The sequence below is a fragment of the Anguilla rostrata genome, chromosome 2 (assembly GCF_018555375.3).
Source record: "Anguilla rostrata isolate EN2019 chromosome 2, ASM1855537v3, whole genome shotgun sequence".
Lineage (NCBI taxonomy): Eukaryota > Metazoa > Chordata > Actinopteri > Anguilliformes > Anguillidae > Anguilla > Anguilla rostrata.
The window spans coordinates 38437206-38453951 of NC_057934.1; the positions used below are offsets into that span (position 1 = coordinate 38437206).

At 45.8% G+C, this 16746-nt stretch overlaps 1 protein-coding gene across 2 annotated transcripts; it reads left to right on the forward strand.

The window, feature by feature from the left end:
* Positions 1-50: 50 nt before the first annotated feature.
* On the forward strand, positions 51-12857 carry ddx42 (DEAD (Asp-Glu-Ala-Asp) box helicase 42). 2 transcript variants are annotated; one of them, XM_064321997.1, is made up of 18 exons: positions 51-194; positions 1352-1571; positions 2548-2692; positions 3366-3427; positions 4010-4046; positions 4818-4970; positions 5439-5543; positions 6257-6376; positions 6823-6999; positions 7588-7716; positions 7824-7923; positions 8156-8203; positions 8345-8442; positions 8861-9137; positions 9348-9574; positions 9756-9866; positions 10055-10165; positions 10257-12857. In XM_064321997.1, exons 2-18 carry the CDS (start codon positions 1363-1365, stop codon positions 10902-10904), a joined length of 2757 nt encoding a protein of 918 aa, XP_064178067.1. In that variant the 5' UTR covers positions 51-194; positions 1352-1362; the 3' UTR covers positions 10905-12857. The 2 variants fall into 2 exon arrangements, with proteins under 2 accessions (XP_064178067.1, XP_064178068.1); XM_064321998.1 differs by having other exon boundaries at positions 65-194; positions 1355-1571.
* Positions 12858-16746: the final 3889 nt, after the last annotated feature.

Sequence of the window (16746 nt, forward strand, 5' to 3'; positions counted from 1 at the left end):
GCGTCGTCCGCCAACCAAACCCAAAGAAGAAAAAGAAGAAGAAGAAAAAGAAGAAGAAGAAGACCTTTCTCGTCGCTCGTCAATTACGTTGCACCCATAGTTGAGTTCTGATGACGCTTAACACCATTGCATTCCAGGGCCCGTGCTACTACTAGGTGACTGTATCCATTATTTCAGTGTGAATTGGAAACTTGGTAAGTTTCATGTAAACAATGTCGTATTACAGACATTTGAAGGGTTTAGTTTGTCTCGTAGTGTAATTGAATGTATACAAATGTGCATATCCTTTACGTCGGCTAGTGCTTACTTTGTTGCACGAACTAGCTATACGATTAGCGAAAGCAGTGTAAAACCGAGAATAACCCACCGATCCTGTATCACTGCTAGCTCGCTAAACTGGGGCGCTAACCGTATTTAGCTTTTGTTGTTTCGAGTTGTATTTTGTCGAGGCCTTGTAAATGTATATCAATTTTCCGTTTAAATTGCAATTGGGATTATTGTACTAACAGTGTAAGTAACTTGATATCTGGGGTGTGTTGCTTGTGAATACGCCCATTGTTGTGTCAAATTAGCTTGCTAGCTAGCCACCTTTGCTAGCTCCAGACACGTTGTAGCTAACGGTAATGTATGTACCTAAACTAGCTGGTTATACTGGAGGCTATTTGTCAGTATCTACTCACCTTAGTTGACACTGAATTATGAATGATCAACTTGGCTCAATTATCAACGGATACAGTACAGATAGCGACCGTATTACAACACGTAGTAAAGCAGCGTAAGATTTTGCTAGTCATTATACATTTAACTAGCTCCCTGACTTAGCCAGGTCCGACGTCCACGACGTTTGGTGCTATTTTGTATTGTAGTGGACGTCAATTCATGTGATAAATCATAACAATTAAGTACGGCAATATAGTTAGTGAACGCGGGCGTGCGTCATATTTACTTTATAGATATGCATGTTAGAAAACATGGTGGTTATATCCAGTTTGTCCTTTGTATGTTCAGTTATGTGAACCCGGATTCTTTTTAAAAGCTAACTGAATTGGCTAACGGTGTACAGCACTCTGAAGTGCACCAAAAGCGTCAGCAGTTCGCTCTGGCCGTATGGCTTTACATTTTGTGTCGGTTTTAACACAATATGCACGTTGAGTTGCATAAACATTAGAAATATAAACAGCGGATAATAGAAGCATTTTACAGGATGTCTTGAGGAAAATAAGTATTGTACCCTTTTGTATTGACACTTTCCTGGGTCTTTGAGGAATCTTATCTGCTAACGGTGAATGATTATTTTTTAAAGATGGTTGTGGTTTTCCTGTCTGGTTTTCATTTGAACTACATTTTCTAGCAGTAACAGTCATGAACTGGAACAAGGGCGGCCCTGGGGCTAAGAGGGGATTTGGTTTCGGCGGTTTCAGCCTGGCAACAGGCAAAAAAGAGGAGCCCCGCTTGCCACAGCCAGCACACTCTTCATTTGGAGCAACTGCATCAGGATATGGCAAAAACCAGCAACTTCCCTCTTTCTACAAGATTGGCACAAAAAGGGCTAATTTCGATGAAGAGAATGCGTGAGTATTGTGTGATTTTTGGATTTGCATCGGTGCAGAATGGCTTAATGAGGATAGTTCATGTCACTGTATTGCAGCCAAATTCATTGTCTACAATACACATGATGTGCTGCAGTGTGCATCACATATTCCCAGTCCACACTCACACATCAGTGATTGGGTGATATGTTCTTGATTGATTGTAGATCTTTTCATTGTTAAATAAAACTGACTTCAGTGTCATGAACTTCTAATCCTGCATGCACTTCTGGAATACCAATTAGTATCCTAAGTCACCTAACAGGCTTTCCCACGGCAGTCTTATTCCCAGAAAATGACGCAATCCTCAATCAATTAACTAGCAGGCAACCTCCCCTTGTTCTACCCCTTCCAACTATGTTTGTGCAAAAAGGGGATGTGCAGAATCGTGCATGCTCTCCAGAGTTGCCAAATTTGCTTATATTACGTGGCTTTGGGCTTGTTTTTTTTCTCCCGATGTTGCATAAAAAATGGTTAATATATTTCAAGGGCACTAGCTAGCTTTTTAATATATTTTAGCTATTCATTTAGTCAATAATGTAGCTTTGGTGTTGGAGTTGTGAAGTGAAATTATGAAAAATATTGGAAACCGTAAATAAGTGTTAAGGTGGCCATTTGTTATTTGTCATATCTGTTTAATATATGAAACGTTTAATATATTGATTTTAGTTTTTATTTATTGCAATGTATGTAATGTACCATTTTTGTGCCGATTGGGTCTCATACCACAACCACCCCCCACCACTCAACCACAAGTACATTTCTGACTTGTGGGAAACCCTGCTGAGGCCTTGTTGAAATAGTTTGCCAATTGTACAGATCTTGTAGTCTTTGCATTAGCCTTGGTCACTAAATATCAGCCTGTCCAGGTATTATAGATATTCCTGTTTACACTCTCTTGCGTATTGGAAAGGTCAACATTTGCACCTGGCATGGGGGTTGTCTTGCTGTCTTCCAGGTATTTTGAAGATGATGAAGAAGAGTCCAGCAACGTGGACCTGCCTTACATCCCTGCAGAGAACTCTCCAACACGACAGCAGTTCCAGTCCCATGGCTCAGACAGTGAGGAAGACCCATTAGATGCCTTCATGGCTGAGGTGGAGGTGAGTAGATGAGTGGCCATTTGTTTGGAACTCGTGTGTTTGCAATCTGCGGCAGGCTTTGAGCTGCAATCTGTTATGAAGATGTTGGAGGTCCAGTATTAGCCTTTAAAATCTATATGGAAGTCAAATGGGGGCTTAACGTTAGTAATTTCTCTCTGACCCAATAGTTCGCTAAAAAAATGAATGTCGTTCATGCATTTTCTTTTCCTCAGTAAATGTCTTTTGAGGCAACAGTGACTACTTTCTGCATCATATTTTTTCTTATGAAGGTCTAACAAAGTTTCATTTCCAAACTTGATATAAGTCTGTGGCTGAGGAAGATCCAGCTAAAATTTCTGTTTTAAAAATATAAAAAATATTGAGATACTAAAGATTAATACGACCATTTGGGAAAAGAGTCATTTGGAGGATGTATGTACAATATCTAACCATATCTTTAAAAATGTATATTTTTGAAATATCTTTTCAAGAGAAACTTGCTAACAAGTAAAAGCATCTAAGGAAATACATACCACATTATTACCATGAAAGTCAGTGTTGAGATCAGTTCCAAGATTTGGAAGAATATTCATTGCTCTGTAAGCAAATGGTTATCTCAGATTGGATTAGTTATCTGGTTAGACCATCAACTGTGTTCTATCATAGCTCTGTTTCATATCTATAACTTTTCCAGGACCAAGCTACAAAAGACTTAAGGAAACTAGAAGACAAGGAGAAAGAGAAGAAACCAGAAAAGTAAGTACATCCTTCATTTTCACAGCAGAAGACTTTCATACTGGTATTTTCTTTTCCCTAGTGTGCACATGCTCTGTGTGTTCTACAAGAAGGTCAATACTTAGAAAATGCTATTTTGCATTATTACAGCTGTAGATGTTTGGCAGTATCTGTACAGATATGGCCAGAGGTGGTCCCATACGATAGGGTCACAGTATCTCCTTTTTTCTTCTTTGCGTATTAAGGTTGTTACTGGAATATCAGTAAAGATAGAGTGTGGCCATCAATGTTTACTTGCATTTATGATACCTCCAGACTACAAAATGTATATCACCAGATAAGTGTAATGGTGAAAATGATGGTGTGACATGGCTGGAATCAAAAGCTTCAAAAGTGGCTATTTGAAAAGTCTGACTGGAAGTGGTATGTGAATCTGGTCTTGATTTCTTGCCTGATTCCTCTTCGGCTCAGTGGAGGAGGATGTGCCTGGGGGGAAGTTTTAGGGGCTAGTCGAGCAGAGGCGGGAGAGTTCTTTTGGGGGGTGATGACGGGTGTGTGAACGAGTTGCAGGGAAGTTTTTTTTTTCTCCGCTTGTTTTTCCAGGGGTATTCGTGATGACATTGAAGAGGAAGATGACCAAGTGAGTGAAACTACTAGCGTTCTGCTCTTGTATCTCTGAGCTGCCCACCTGCCATCTCTTTCAGTCCCATCATCCCTCTCACCTGGCCAGAAAGCGCTCGCTCTCTCTCTCTCCCTGTGACATCTTGCTTTTAAGGCCCATGTTTTACTTTTAATGGCTGAATCCAGGTTATCCCTTTTAGACACACAGACAGATTTCAGTGGATTTGACACCACTTCCTCAGTCTTGACAATGTGACTTTGAAAGCAGATATATTTACAGTAGAACTAATGTGTTCTGCAATAGTGTTTATGCTCTCAATATTATTGTTTCATCTCCCCACCCCCCTTTTTTTTTTTTTTTTAGGAAACTTTCAACCGCAAAAGTTTCAGCGATTGTAGTACAGTGACTCGGACCTGTGACCGTAAACACAAGCCTCATAGACCATTCCGCCCACTCTCCCCATTCAGCACCAGCTACCCTTGAGACAGAACCTTTTGTAAAGACACCGTTTAAGACATTCATTTCTCCCTGTATTTGTTCAGTGTTGCATTTTGAAGAGGTCTGTCACGACTGACGGAGCTCTGGTATTTTGTTTTTATGTGAGCACTTCCCTGAACAGAGACGCACGGCTCACGATTCTGGTTTTTTAGGCTGGCTCCACAGTCTGTGGTACCAAGCGAGATGTCAGGCCCCGTGCTTGGCTGCCTGAGATTTGTGTGGTCCTCCCAGGCCAGGGGTGGTCTGGTCGGTGGGTCAGGCTGTGACGCAGGCCTGCTGTGCTCTGTGCAGGAGGCCTACTTCCGGTACATGGCGGAGAACCCCACGGCCGGCCTGACCCAGGACGAGGAGGAGGAGAACGTGGACTACGACAGCGACGGGAACCCCATCGCCCCTCTCGCCAAAAAGATCATCCTGCCCCTCCCCCCCATCGACCACTCCGAGGCAAGAGTTCGCCTCCCGATTGCACGGGGATTGCGTTCTGTCTTGCTCTTGACCTTGCTGCGTTGAGCTTATCCTGGGTGCTGTCAAATGAGAAACAAAAACTGATTGTCCCCTTGGTTGGAGCAGTTGGCTGTTGAATTGATTGTGACACTTTGCTCTCAGATTGGGCTCAATTATTTTCTTAAGCAGCCTCTGAATGTGAGATCCTTAAATGAAATTTGTACTTTATACCAAAGAGTCATTCAACAGTAGAAATGGGAAAGGGTAGCACAATTCCCGCGCCCTGAATTATATTCAAACTTGTGCAAAATAACATTTAATGCATGCATTCATTATCTACTGATTAAATTCAAAATCTGTATGTGCTTATTGACATGCAGTTGCAGGGTAGGGGTAGTATGGTTGTGAGTTTGGTTCTGGCTTGCTGTGCATTGGTTCTGTGTTTGACCGGCTCCTCCTGTTTTACAGATCGATTACCCCCCTTTTGAGAAGAACTTCTACAACGAGCACGAAGAGCTGAATATCCTTACTCCCATACAGGTGGTTGAGCTCAGACAGAAACTCAACCTACGGGTAGGTGCACAGAAATGCGTGCAATTTGTACAGCGGTGCAACATTTCACATGTACAGTACTGTGCAAAAGTCTTAGGCACCCTAGATTTTTAAATATAATAAATAGTATATATTTGGTCTTATTTGGTTAGGGTTAGGGTTTGGTTTGGTTTATTTTTTGTTGTGTGTCAGTAGAAAAGAGCAAATTTGAGATTTACAAACATGAATTTTCCAAAAAATGAAATTTTACAGATACATTTTTGTATTTTGTTAAATAAAGTAATATTTTAAGTAATGAACTACGTTTCAGATAAAAACTTGATCAAGGGTCTCTGGGATTACCTGGAGAGCCAGAAGTAAGCAAAACAGCCAAAATCTGCAGAAGAACTGTGGCAAGTTCTCCAAAATGCTTGGAACAACCTACCAGCTGAATTTCTTATAAAACTGCCAGACAGTGTACCTAAGAGAATTGATGTAGTTTTAAAGGCGAAGGGTGGTCACACCAAACATTGATTTTATTTAGTTTTTAACTATTTACTGTTCTTTATATTTATAACCTTCCATTTCATTATTTTTGAAAGCATCTTAGCTGTACAGCATTTTTTTACAGGTGCCTAAGACTTTTGCATAGTACTGTAGATCGAAAGAAACAACTTTAATCCTTGCCTTCAGCCTATACTGTGCGTGTGCGCGCACGTGTGTGTTCAATTTACTTAAGAAAAATTTTTTGACAGGTGTCAGGCGCTGCCCCTCCCAAACCCAGCACAAGCTTCGCCCATTTTGGCTTTGACGAGCAGCTGATGCACCAGATCCGCAAGTCGGAGTACACGCAGCCCACGCCCATTCAGTGCCAGGTATGAGACGCTGCAAAACACGCCCCACCTGTGGAACACACACTCCGCACCCGTCACATCCATTACATTACATTACATTGTAGGCATTTGGCAGACGCTCTTATCCAGAGCAATGTTTTACATAGCATTTACATTGCATCCATTTATACAGCTGGATATACACTGGAGCAACGCAAGTTAAGTACCTTGTTCAAGCGTACAACAGCAGTGTCTTACCTGGGAATGGAACCTGTGACCTTTAGGTTACAAGACCAGCTCCTTACCCATTATACTACACGCCCGTATCCGTACATCCATAACCGCACCCAGATAAAGCCTATTGGTGTTACGCGCTAATCGCAAATGCTGTTAAGACAAGGCCGCAGTCTCCGCCCACCCAGCGCACAGGGTTCGGTGACTTGGGGGCTCTTATTGGCCTTGACCCCCCGTGGACCCCTCTCTTTCAGGGGGTCCCCATCGCCCTGAGCGGCCGCGACATGATCGGCATCGCCAAGACGGGCAGCGGCAAGACGGCGGCCTTCATCTGGCCGATGCTGGTGCACATCATGGACCAGAAGGAGCTGCAGACCGGGGAGGGGCCCATCGCCATCATCGTCTGCCCCACCAGAGAGCTGTGCCAGCAGGTCAGAGCCCGGTCGGGACAGGGGAGGGGGGTGAACCGTGAACGCAGGAGCCCCGTTTGGGCGTGGGATCTGTGCTTTCTGTCTCGCTCATCTCACAGATTCCACCCCTTGATTGATCCTGACACTACATCACTATATCCTCAAAGCTGGAAATCGTCAGTCATAGAAAAATCTTTTGAGTTTGATGCATGAATAGAAAGAAACCTTGAATCGTTGCATACTCCTTTGTGGTCTGTCAGTATTTCATGGCTCTGTCAGAAAGCTTGGAGACACAAACTTTTTTTTAATGACCCTGACGATGTGCTAAATGTTGGATGAGAAAGTCATAACAGCAACGATGTGGTGGCATTTCATCTTTATGGGTAATGCAGTGTAGTAAAAGAAATGCTCAGTGACCCAACTTAACCAGCTCTGGTAATGGTCCCATGAACGCCTTGTACTTGTTGGCACTGTAGTTGCATTTGTTCAGCAAGAATTGGAGATGTCACCATAGGTATACGATTAGTTGTGCGGGGTTCGTTTTCAGTGAGGGTGTACAGTCTGCATGTGGTCTCCCCCTCAGCACGGTCCCTCTTGTGACTTCCCTAGATCCACGCGGAGTGCAAGCGCTTCGGGAAGGCCTACGCCCTGCGCTCGGTGGCCGTGTACGGAGGGGGCAGCATGTGGGAGCAGGCCAAGGCCCTGCAGGAGGGCGCCGAAATTGTGGTGTGCACCCCGGTAAGCGCCTCCCTCGGGGCTCGGGGTGGGGCGGTGGGGCGGGGACGGACCCGGGCCGCGCCTGGTCCCCCCGAGCCTCCTTCTCTGACCGCGTCTCGTCTCCTCAGGGCCGCCTGATCGACCACGTGAAGAAGAAGGCCACGTCCCTGCAGAGGGTCACCTACCTGGTGTTCGACGAGGCGGACCGCATGTTCGACATGGGGTTTGGTAGGTGCCCCCCCCCCCCAGGGCCTCTGCTCTGTCTCTGTTGAAGGACGGCTGTTAGCGGAGCCGTTCAGTCAAATCAGGCTCGAGGCCCGTGGCCACACGCTTGTACAAGCTGCATGTCAGTGGTCAATGTGCGGTTTTGTACATTACTTATGTAAATGGGACCTTAAGATATAATATTTTACTGAACCCTTGTGCTGTGTGTGTGTTCGCCTGCTTGTTTGGTTTTCAGAGTATCAGGTGAGGTCCGTTGCCAGTCATGTGCGCCCCGACAGACAGAGTAAGTACCCTGTTTGTGTGTGTGTGTGTGTGTGTGTGTGTGTGAGAGAGTCTGAACGTCACTCCTGTCTCTGCTTCTTGTGTGAGTGTGAAGCAGCATGAGTGCGTTTCTGCTTCCTAAACAGGAACTCTGTCTCCACAGCTCTTCTCTTCAGCGCTACTTTCCGTAAGAAGATTGAGAGGCTGGCCCGGGACATCCTGGTGGACCCCATCCGCGTGGTTCAGGGAGACATCGGGGAGGTACAGCCCCCGCACACTCTTGTCATTTCCCCGTTGTAGGGGTAACAACATGCAAAAAGTGTCCTAATCATGGTCTGTACTTCTCGAGTAAATCCATGTCCGTGAGCAGAGGGCAGCTTGGACAGTGTTCAGGATTAAAAGAGTCAGTGGTAGATACAGGTAAGCAGAGGTGGAGAACCCATGTTCAGAAAGTAAAAGTCCTCCCCTGTATTGTGTTCCAATCACCTGGATTTGCTAATTAGCACAATTCTTCAGCCAGGAGGTAGAAACAATTTGTCAAATGAGTTCATGGCTGGTAGAAACACGAGCAAGGACCTTTACTTTCTGACCCCAAGGCTTCCCACCTCTGCAAGTAAGTTGGTAAAGTGTGGTGTGTGTACGGGTGTGTTCAGGGTGCGTATCCACCGCTGCCCCTCAGGCCAACGAGGACGTGACGCAGATGGTGGAGATCCTGCCCAGCGCGCTGGAGAAGTGGGGCTGGCTGACGCGGCGCGTGGTGGAGTTCACCTCTGCCGGCTCCGTGCTCATCTTCGTCACCAAGAAGGCCAACAGCGAGGAGCTGGCCACCAACCTGACGCAGGAGGGCTACAGCCTGGGCCTGCTGCATGGGGACATGGACCAGAGCGAGAGGAACAAGGTCATCGCCGACTTCAAGAAGAAGAACCTGCCCGTGCTGGTGGCCACCGACGTAGCCGGTGAGAAAGGAGAGCTGGGATATGGAGTTGTTATTCCTCTTGTGTCTTCTGCTGATGCGTCTTCTGCTTTTTCTCCTTTTTATTCTTTATTGTTGTTGCTATTGGTTAAAATTCAGTGTTCCTTTAGTTCCAAGACGCTCTGCAGTGTCTCTTTCCCCTTGCCCGTTTATTTCTCTTCCGTTTCCCTTTTTAACCCTTTCCTCTTCCCAGCCCGTGGTCTGGACATCCCGTCGATCCGCACTGTGGTGAACTACGACGTGGCCCGAGACATCGACACACACACCCATCGCATCGGGCGTACGGGCCGCGCCGGGGAGAAAGGCGTGGCCTACACCCTCCTGACCAACAAGGACACCACATTCGCTGGGGACCTGGTGCGCAACCTTGAAGGAGCCAATCAGAGTGTCTCTAAGGAGCTTATGGACCTGGCAATGCAGGTAAAGGGTACACTCTGGGATAGCTAATATTGCACAACACCCCCACCTCATACCTTTTACAGACTGTTCACTAATAAAGATTTCCGTAAGTTTTTGTGATGTCAGGATGGAATGATTTTTATTCACGTCCTGTTTTTCAGTTGGGTCGAACTAATATTTGTGTATCTGTGTTTCTGTGCAGAATCCCTGGTTCAGGAAGTCCCGCTTCAAGGGAGGCAAAGGGAAGAAGCTGAACATTGGGGGTGGTGGCCTGGGCTACAGAGAAAGGCCCGGGCTGGGAGCAGACACCTCGGTACGCCCTCCCTGACTGGCAGCTTATCCTGTCAATGCCCATCCAAGCCGGAGAGCTCAACTCCCATATGGAGTCACAGTTACGAGCGTCTCCCATTTCGCAACCAGGTTTTAAGAATCGGCACGGCTTGTAGTTGCGGGTTCCGGCCACACGGGGGCTGTTTTGAGAATCTGTGTGTTGTCCGGCAGGACCGTGGTGGCAGTGGCAGCGGCAGCGGCATTCTCTCCAACTACGAATCCTACAAGCCTTCCTCCGGGGCCATGGGGGACCGCATGTCGGCCATGAAGCAGGCCTTCCAGGTGAGTTTGTCCGTCCGTTTGTCCTCTCTCGTTCCCGCCTGCCTGCTCCGGACGTTCCCTTCTAACCTGCCTTCGCACCTCTGCCTTCCAGGCTCAGTACAAGAACCACTTTGTGGCGGCGTCGGGGCTCCCCCCAAAGGTCACCAGCACCAACTCCAGCAGCTCGGCGGGCTGGACCAGTGCCGGCAGCCTCAGCTCCGTGCCCTCGGGCGACCCCGACGAGGCAGAGCGTCCCAGGGCGGCTCCGCCCACGGGCGCCGCCCCTCAGTTGAGCGCAGGGACCCGGATGGCGGGGTTCACCAGCGCCGGGACCCTCAGCTCCCTGCCTGAGGGCTACGGCAACCCGCCCCAGGGTTTCCCGGCTCCCTCCGCGCCCCGGGAGGCCCCGCGCGATCGCCACGGCGACGGGCGCGACCGTCACGGAGAGGGCCACTACCGCCACGGCGACAGGCACGGCGGAGAGCGCGAGCGATACGGCGACCGGGAGCGGCACGGCGGAGACCGCGAGCGCTTCGCCGACCGGGAGCGCCACGGCAGCGGGCGCTACGGAGACGGCAGGAACGGAGAGGGGAGCCGCCGGGACAGAGAGGGGCGGGGCGAGCGGGAGGAGTGGAGGGGTGACAGGGAGACCGGGGACAGGTCAGGGGGCGAAGGCAGGGGGGACAGGAGCGAGAGGGCCGAAGACAGCTTTGCAGTCCCAGATCCTCCCAAACGCAAAAAGACCCGGTGGGACAGCTAAGCCAGCTTCCCCACCCCCCCCCCAAAAAAAATCAATCTAACATGACCGCGTACAGTTCATAGACAGACAGCTACTTCTTCAGAAACCATAGGAACATCATAGATCTGATGCAGTGAGACTCATAATCTTGTAATATTGCTTTTCCATTTTTTCTACTGTGGTCTTTTACAGTTGAGTTTAACAGTGCTCCCACGGGCTGGGATGGAAGCGTTTTGCTTTCAGTGACCTCCCATGCAGCAAGACAGCGCGTGTCGTGATCAGCAGATCTGGTTTCACTTCTGGTAGTTCAGAGCAGGGCTGTCAAACGCACATCTTAGAGTGCCACGGTGTTTGCAGGCATTTGGTTTCCTTTCAGTCGGCAGGCAATTAAGGGCTTGTGAACAAGGTGTGTGAATTCTTCAGCCAATGAACGACTGAAATTAATCACTAGTGCTGAAATATGCCAAAAACCAACGCACTGCAGCCCTTGTAGGCTTGGGACTTGTATTGTGATGCCTGTGGTCTAGTGTGCATGATTGCTTTTGCCCCTACTCTTCCCCCTGTCTGAACTTGTGAGGTATGAGGCCCAGGAAATTTGGGTAGTAGGTTGGACCAGACTGGGTCTGTTTCTTATGATGCAGCTGAAGGGATTGAATGTGTTTCGGTCTGTGCACAATGATGCAGACTCACATTCTCAAGGCTTGTCAAGTTTTATTAAGATTGTATTTGTGTCAATACTGATATTATTATTTGGGTTGGGCAGGGGGCCCAAGGATAGAAGTAAGGGCCTGTCATTGAAGGTTATATTGAAATGATCCTGGCATGGGTAGGTTTTAGTTTAAAAAAAAATATATATATATTTTTTGAAGGGAAGTCATAACTTTTTTTGGGCCGCATTTGTGTGTGTATGATAATGTTTGGATGTGTGCGCGTCTGCATTTGCGTGAAAGCGATACAGTTATCAGATTTCCGATGGAAATTTTTTTTTTTTGCTGTATATTGATCAGTCCTGTTCCTTTAGCTTTATGAACTCTTCCATTAGAGGTGTATTCCATTTCGTCTTTGACTCTAGCCGATATCACATTAAACCCTACATCTGTGCAGAACTTGTTTCTAGTGTACCGTCTTGTCAGAAATAGTGTTATGCTAAGGACAACTGTGAAATCCTGTTGCTTGCTATAAGTAAATTCAGGTTTTTTTATTTTTATTTTTTTATACCACAGTTAAATTGGAGTGGAAAATGACCTATTATTTTCAATGCTTCTCCAATCCCTGTCTGAATTCATTACCAAAATGGTGGAATTCAAAGCAATGTAAATTCATCTCGTTTATCACTCTCTAGGCATTTTGATCCCGTGTGCTTTTCTGATTCTGGTCATGGAATAAAGTGGTGTTCGCTACACCTTCCACCTATTAGTTTAGTATTTCTTGTTTGCTGAGGGGTGGTCTGGGTTGGGGCTGTGGTACATATACATGTACAACCTTTGGCTTGTCTCAGCCAGCACTCCGCTACGACATTGTGTTGTTGATGAGCAGATGCCTGACTTGCTCATGGGTGCATTCCCAGAACTGCATGCATACCTTGCTCACAGTTTGACTTGTAAATATGATCCCGAGGTCTCAGACTCAGTGGTGACAGATCTCACCTCTCCTGTCTTTCAACAATGGTTTTCTGGCTCTTGGTAAACCTGACCTCGGCTGACGCTTTGACCCGAGCCAGCCAAGTGCTTTAGCCTTCAGCTCCCTCTGGGATGTCTCTGATCTGTTTGTTTTATGAGTTTGAACCCTTCCAACTGCTTCACTTCGTTTTGAGTCCATTTTAGTGCTCCCTGAAGAGTGTTATTTAAATGTAAATGTGTCTATCTTGCTCTCACCAGTAATTCTTCAGTACCTTCTCGTTAAAAATGTACATAAAGTCAACTTGTTGTTGGTTTCCGCATTGTCACTCTTTAATAAATTTAAGTTGTTTTCCAACACAGGTTTCTTCCGTTCTCATCTTTCCAGTCGAGCAAATTAACTTGTAGCGCAAAACATTTGCAGCTCATTTTTTAAAACGTTAACTGGGACTCTCTTCTGTTCAAGCTATATAGGGCGAATAGCATAGTTGTCATAATGTCTGGCATAAGTGCACCTCCTAGCTACGTAAACAGCAAGTGCATGCCATGCTGTAGTACCTGTATGTGACCTTGTGTACTTGAAAGGACCTAGATTTTGAGTATGTATCAATTCATGCTTTTCTTCATTGCTTTTCTTCATGTCACTGTGGCAAGAATAGTAATAAAATAGCCGCAGATTAGCTGTCTACTTACTAGCTATCATAGCAAGCTAGCGATATTGATATAGGCAAAAATACAGATAAACAAGTTTACACTGCTGCTGTACTTCGATCTCCAAAATCCCGATCTAGCCATTTCATTTTGCAGCTTGAGGGACCCAGTTAGCTATTAATGGCAGTAGTCAAGTATTTGCTAAATTAATTGTTTTTGTGTTGGATTAAATGTATTTATTCCTAGTGAGGATGTTATCAAGTACGACTTGATAACGTTCTCATTATTTTAAAAGTAATACTGTTCTCTTGCATGCTACAAGTATGAACGTTTGCAGAATACAAGTATGCTTAACAGAAGACAGCCTGGGTGTAATTGGATGCAGTTGATGTGCTTCCCTTGTCCTAAGACCAGGGTCAAGGAGAAGGAGCAGGATGAAGAGTTCACACCGGCTGGTCTGACAGACAGACAGTCGTGGCTGGAGATGGAAGAACTGAGGGTTGGTGTGAAATTCCTGGCCCGACTGCGATGGCGGCTGGGGCAGAGATTTTGGGACCTGAAAACAGGATGCAGGGTGCGGGTGAAATGAGCATTTCAATGGGAGGGGGATACTACTGTGGAAGTAAAAAGAGATATACCACATCTTCTTAAACGGCTCCCGTCTCTGGACTCTCGCCTCTGCATTCTTCCTTTCAGGTCACTGATTTTCCAGTCCTCTAACCTGATGAAACTGAGAACATCTGAAAAATTCAGGGTATAACTACTCTTTAGTCAGTAGTTTTCATGTTATCATAACTCAATCTGCACTGACAAACCGGATTGCACATTGGTGTCAACAACTCTTAAAAAACCCTGATCTCTTTAGATGATGTGATTTGCTTACCATTGTCCAGACATGCTTCTTGCACCTATGCATGATTTGTACCAACTGTCACTGGTAAATTTTCACACCTGCCTTCAGCCAGATTTACTGCCACATTCACGCTGCTCTTCTGTCAGTGTGTTGTTGGACTAAAGACCCAGGCTGATGCACAATGAATGATTGGCACTATCTTGTCTATGAGGTCAGTGCCTCTGCTTTTTCCAGTCTTGAGTGGCTCTGGCTCCTGTAAACCTGCCCCAGTGAAGAAACAAATATTTGCCGATGGAAACAGGCTAGCATCTCTTAAGCTGGAGTGGCACAGGAAATGATGCACAGGAGTGCGGTTTGCCCCTCAGACAGAGGGGTGAGTGAGACTCGTCTTTGAACCGCTTGTCCACTTGATGTTTGAAATGAGCACTGGCATGGGTTGCCCCTACCCACTTCGCCACCATATCCACACCAGGTAAAAAGCTTTGGGGGGGGGGGGCGGGATGTTTGTGTGCACACCTACATCTCGAAGATTATGCCTGGAAAGTTCTGGCTTTGAAGAGAATCAGACACTCTTCTCACTACTCACTCAGGGGCCAGGATCTCAGAAAGGTTCTTTCAACAGAAAAATGGGAAAGGAATGTCTCTATAACGAAACTGCAACACACAAACAGGTCTCAGCTAGTATTAAATAGTGCTAGTTACAATTTAGCAGTTTTCTTTTTTTACTGGGTACCCTGACAATGTGCCTGGTGTTCGGATGGTGGGATCTTGCAGTATGCTGGGGCCTGTAATGCTTTGGCAGCAAAGTGGGCAGACACCCCACCCCACACCCCTCCATGATATATCTGTCACTCAGACGGCTGTCCCTCCCCTGGGCCCCTGGCTGTTTGCTTTGAGGGTGAATGGGACAGACAGGAAATACCAGCTGAGGAGATGATTGGACCCAGACTCTAGGAGCCATGGCAGGAAGGGGTTGTGTGCCAAAGGGGTGAGGGGGTGGGTTGCCATTTTACGCTTTAGCTGTTGCTCTGTAGATATTTTTTACAAGAAGTAACAGGGAGTCTGCCTTGATGGGGTTCACCATTTACAAACTGGTAGGTTTTCAAGCATGAACTGCTCATTTCAGGTCCTGCCACAACACCTGTATATGTCAGGACTTGACAAGGCCAGTCCCAAACTTTAGTTTAGTTTCATTTCAGCCATTCAGGTGTGTACTTGCTTTTGTGTTTTGGATCATTGTCTTGCTGTATAACCCAATTGCTCCTTCAGCTTCAGCTCACAGATGGATGACGGAACATTCTTCTTAAGAATTTTCTGGTACAGAGGCATATTCATGGTTCCTTCAATAATGGCAACTCATCCAGGTCCTGAGGCAGCAAAGCATCATAGACATAATGGGACCTGTGTCATCCAAAAAGATCCACTTTTTAAACATCTGTGCATAGAACATTATGCCAAAACACATGGGGATCATCCAGGTTCTTTTTTGCAAATGTGAGACGAGCATTGATGTTTCTCTTGGTTAGCTGTGATTTCCGCTTTGCTACTCTCACATGAATCCCATTTTTGCCCAGTCTCTTTTTTATTGTGGGGTCATGAATACCGTAGCTGAGGCTAGAAAGGCCTGCAGTTCTTTGGATGTTCTTCTGGGATATTTTGTGACTTCCTGGATAAGTTGTCGCAGCCCCTTGAAGAGAAACTTTAGCTGGCGACCACTCCTGGGAAGATTCACCATGGTTCCAAGTGTTCTTTATTTGGAAATAATGGCTCTCACTGTAGTTCAGTGGAGACCCAGATCTTTAGAAATTACTTTGTAACCCTTTCCAGACTAATGTTTTTCTAAAACTTTTTTCCCTCATCTCTTATGGAATTTCCATTGAACATGGCATAGTGTGCTTGTAGAAACATTTTGGTGATTATTTCACTCCGATGGTAAGGTTCAGTATGAGTGAGATTTAAATTCAACTGGGCTAGCTGTAATCAAGCCTGGCTGTGTTCAATCAGCTGAATCTAATTATAAATAAAAATTTGTTAATTGGTTGATTACTAAGGGGTCAGTTACACATGGGTGAAATGGTTGTTTAATAACTTTTTCATTAAATAAATGAAATTATTTTAAAAACATGTTTTTGTTTACTCAGTCTCACTCTAAAGATCTGAACCATTCAGTGTGACAAATATGCAATAAAAGAGGAAATCAGGAAGGGGACAAATACTTTTTCATGGCACTGTATATTCAATATGTAAGAATAAGAAAGTTGTGTAAATTGCTAAGTGCACATACACTAATTTTAAGACATTTAAGGAACTTTACTTTCGCCTAAAGACAATGTTGTCACAATGTTACCTAAAAGTTTCTGGATTAATGCTGGGGCCGATGCTGTCAGGGGGCCCACGAGGTCCAGGGAAAAATTATCACAGTCAAGAAATTCTTATAGATCCTGCTCTCTCTCTGTTTTGCTACACAGGATTATCACTGGCTGCATCCATCCGTTTCTGGTTCAGGTGCAATTGGGATGTTTCAAACCCTTATTGGATGCAACACAAAGAATGGATAATTGTGTGTTTATTTGCATAGGACCAACGTAGGACCTTCTTTCACGCTATTAGCCTGGTGGCTAATGAAGTTATTAGCTAAAGCCAGTTAACTGTAGAAAGGTCTGTGTGGTAGGCCTAGCGCAAAGGGGAAGCTGGCGGTGAAGCAATGTATTTGGATTATAACTAAATTACGTTTGGTCTGAAA

Coding starts and splice junctions, on each gene's coding strand:
- ddx42 (XM_064321997.1), top strand. CDS start 1,363: ATGAACTGGAACAAGGGCGGCCCTGGGGCTAAGAGGGGATTTGGTTTC. Junction 1,572..2,547: donor AATTTCGATGAAGAGAATGC/GTGAGTATTGTG, acceptor GCTGTCTTCCAG/GTATTTTGAAGATGATGAAG. Junction 7,924..8,155: donor CATGTTCGACATGGGGTTTG/GTAGGTGCCCCC, acceptor TTTGGTTTTCAG/AGTATCAGGTGAGGTCCGTT.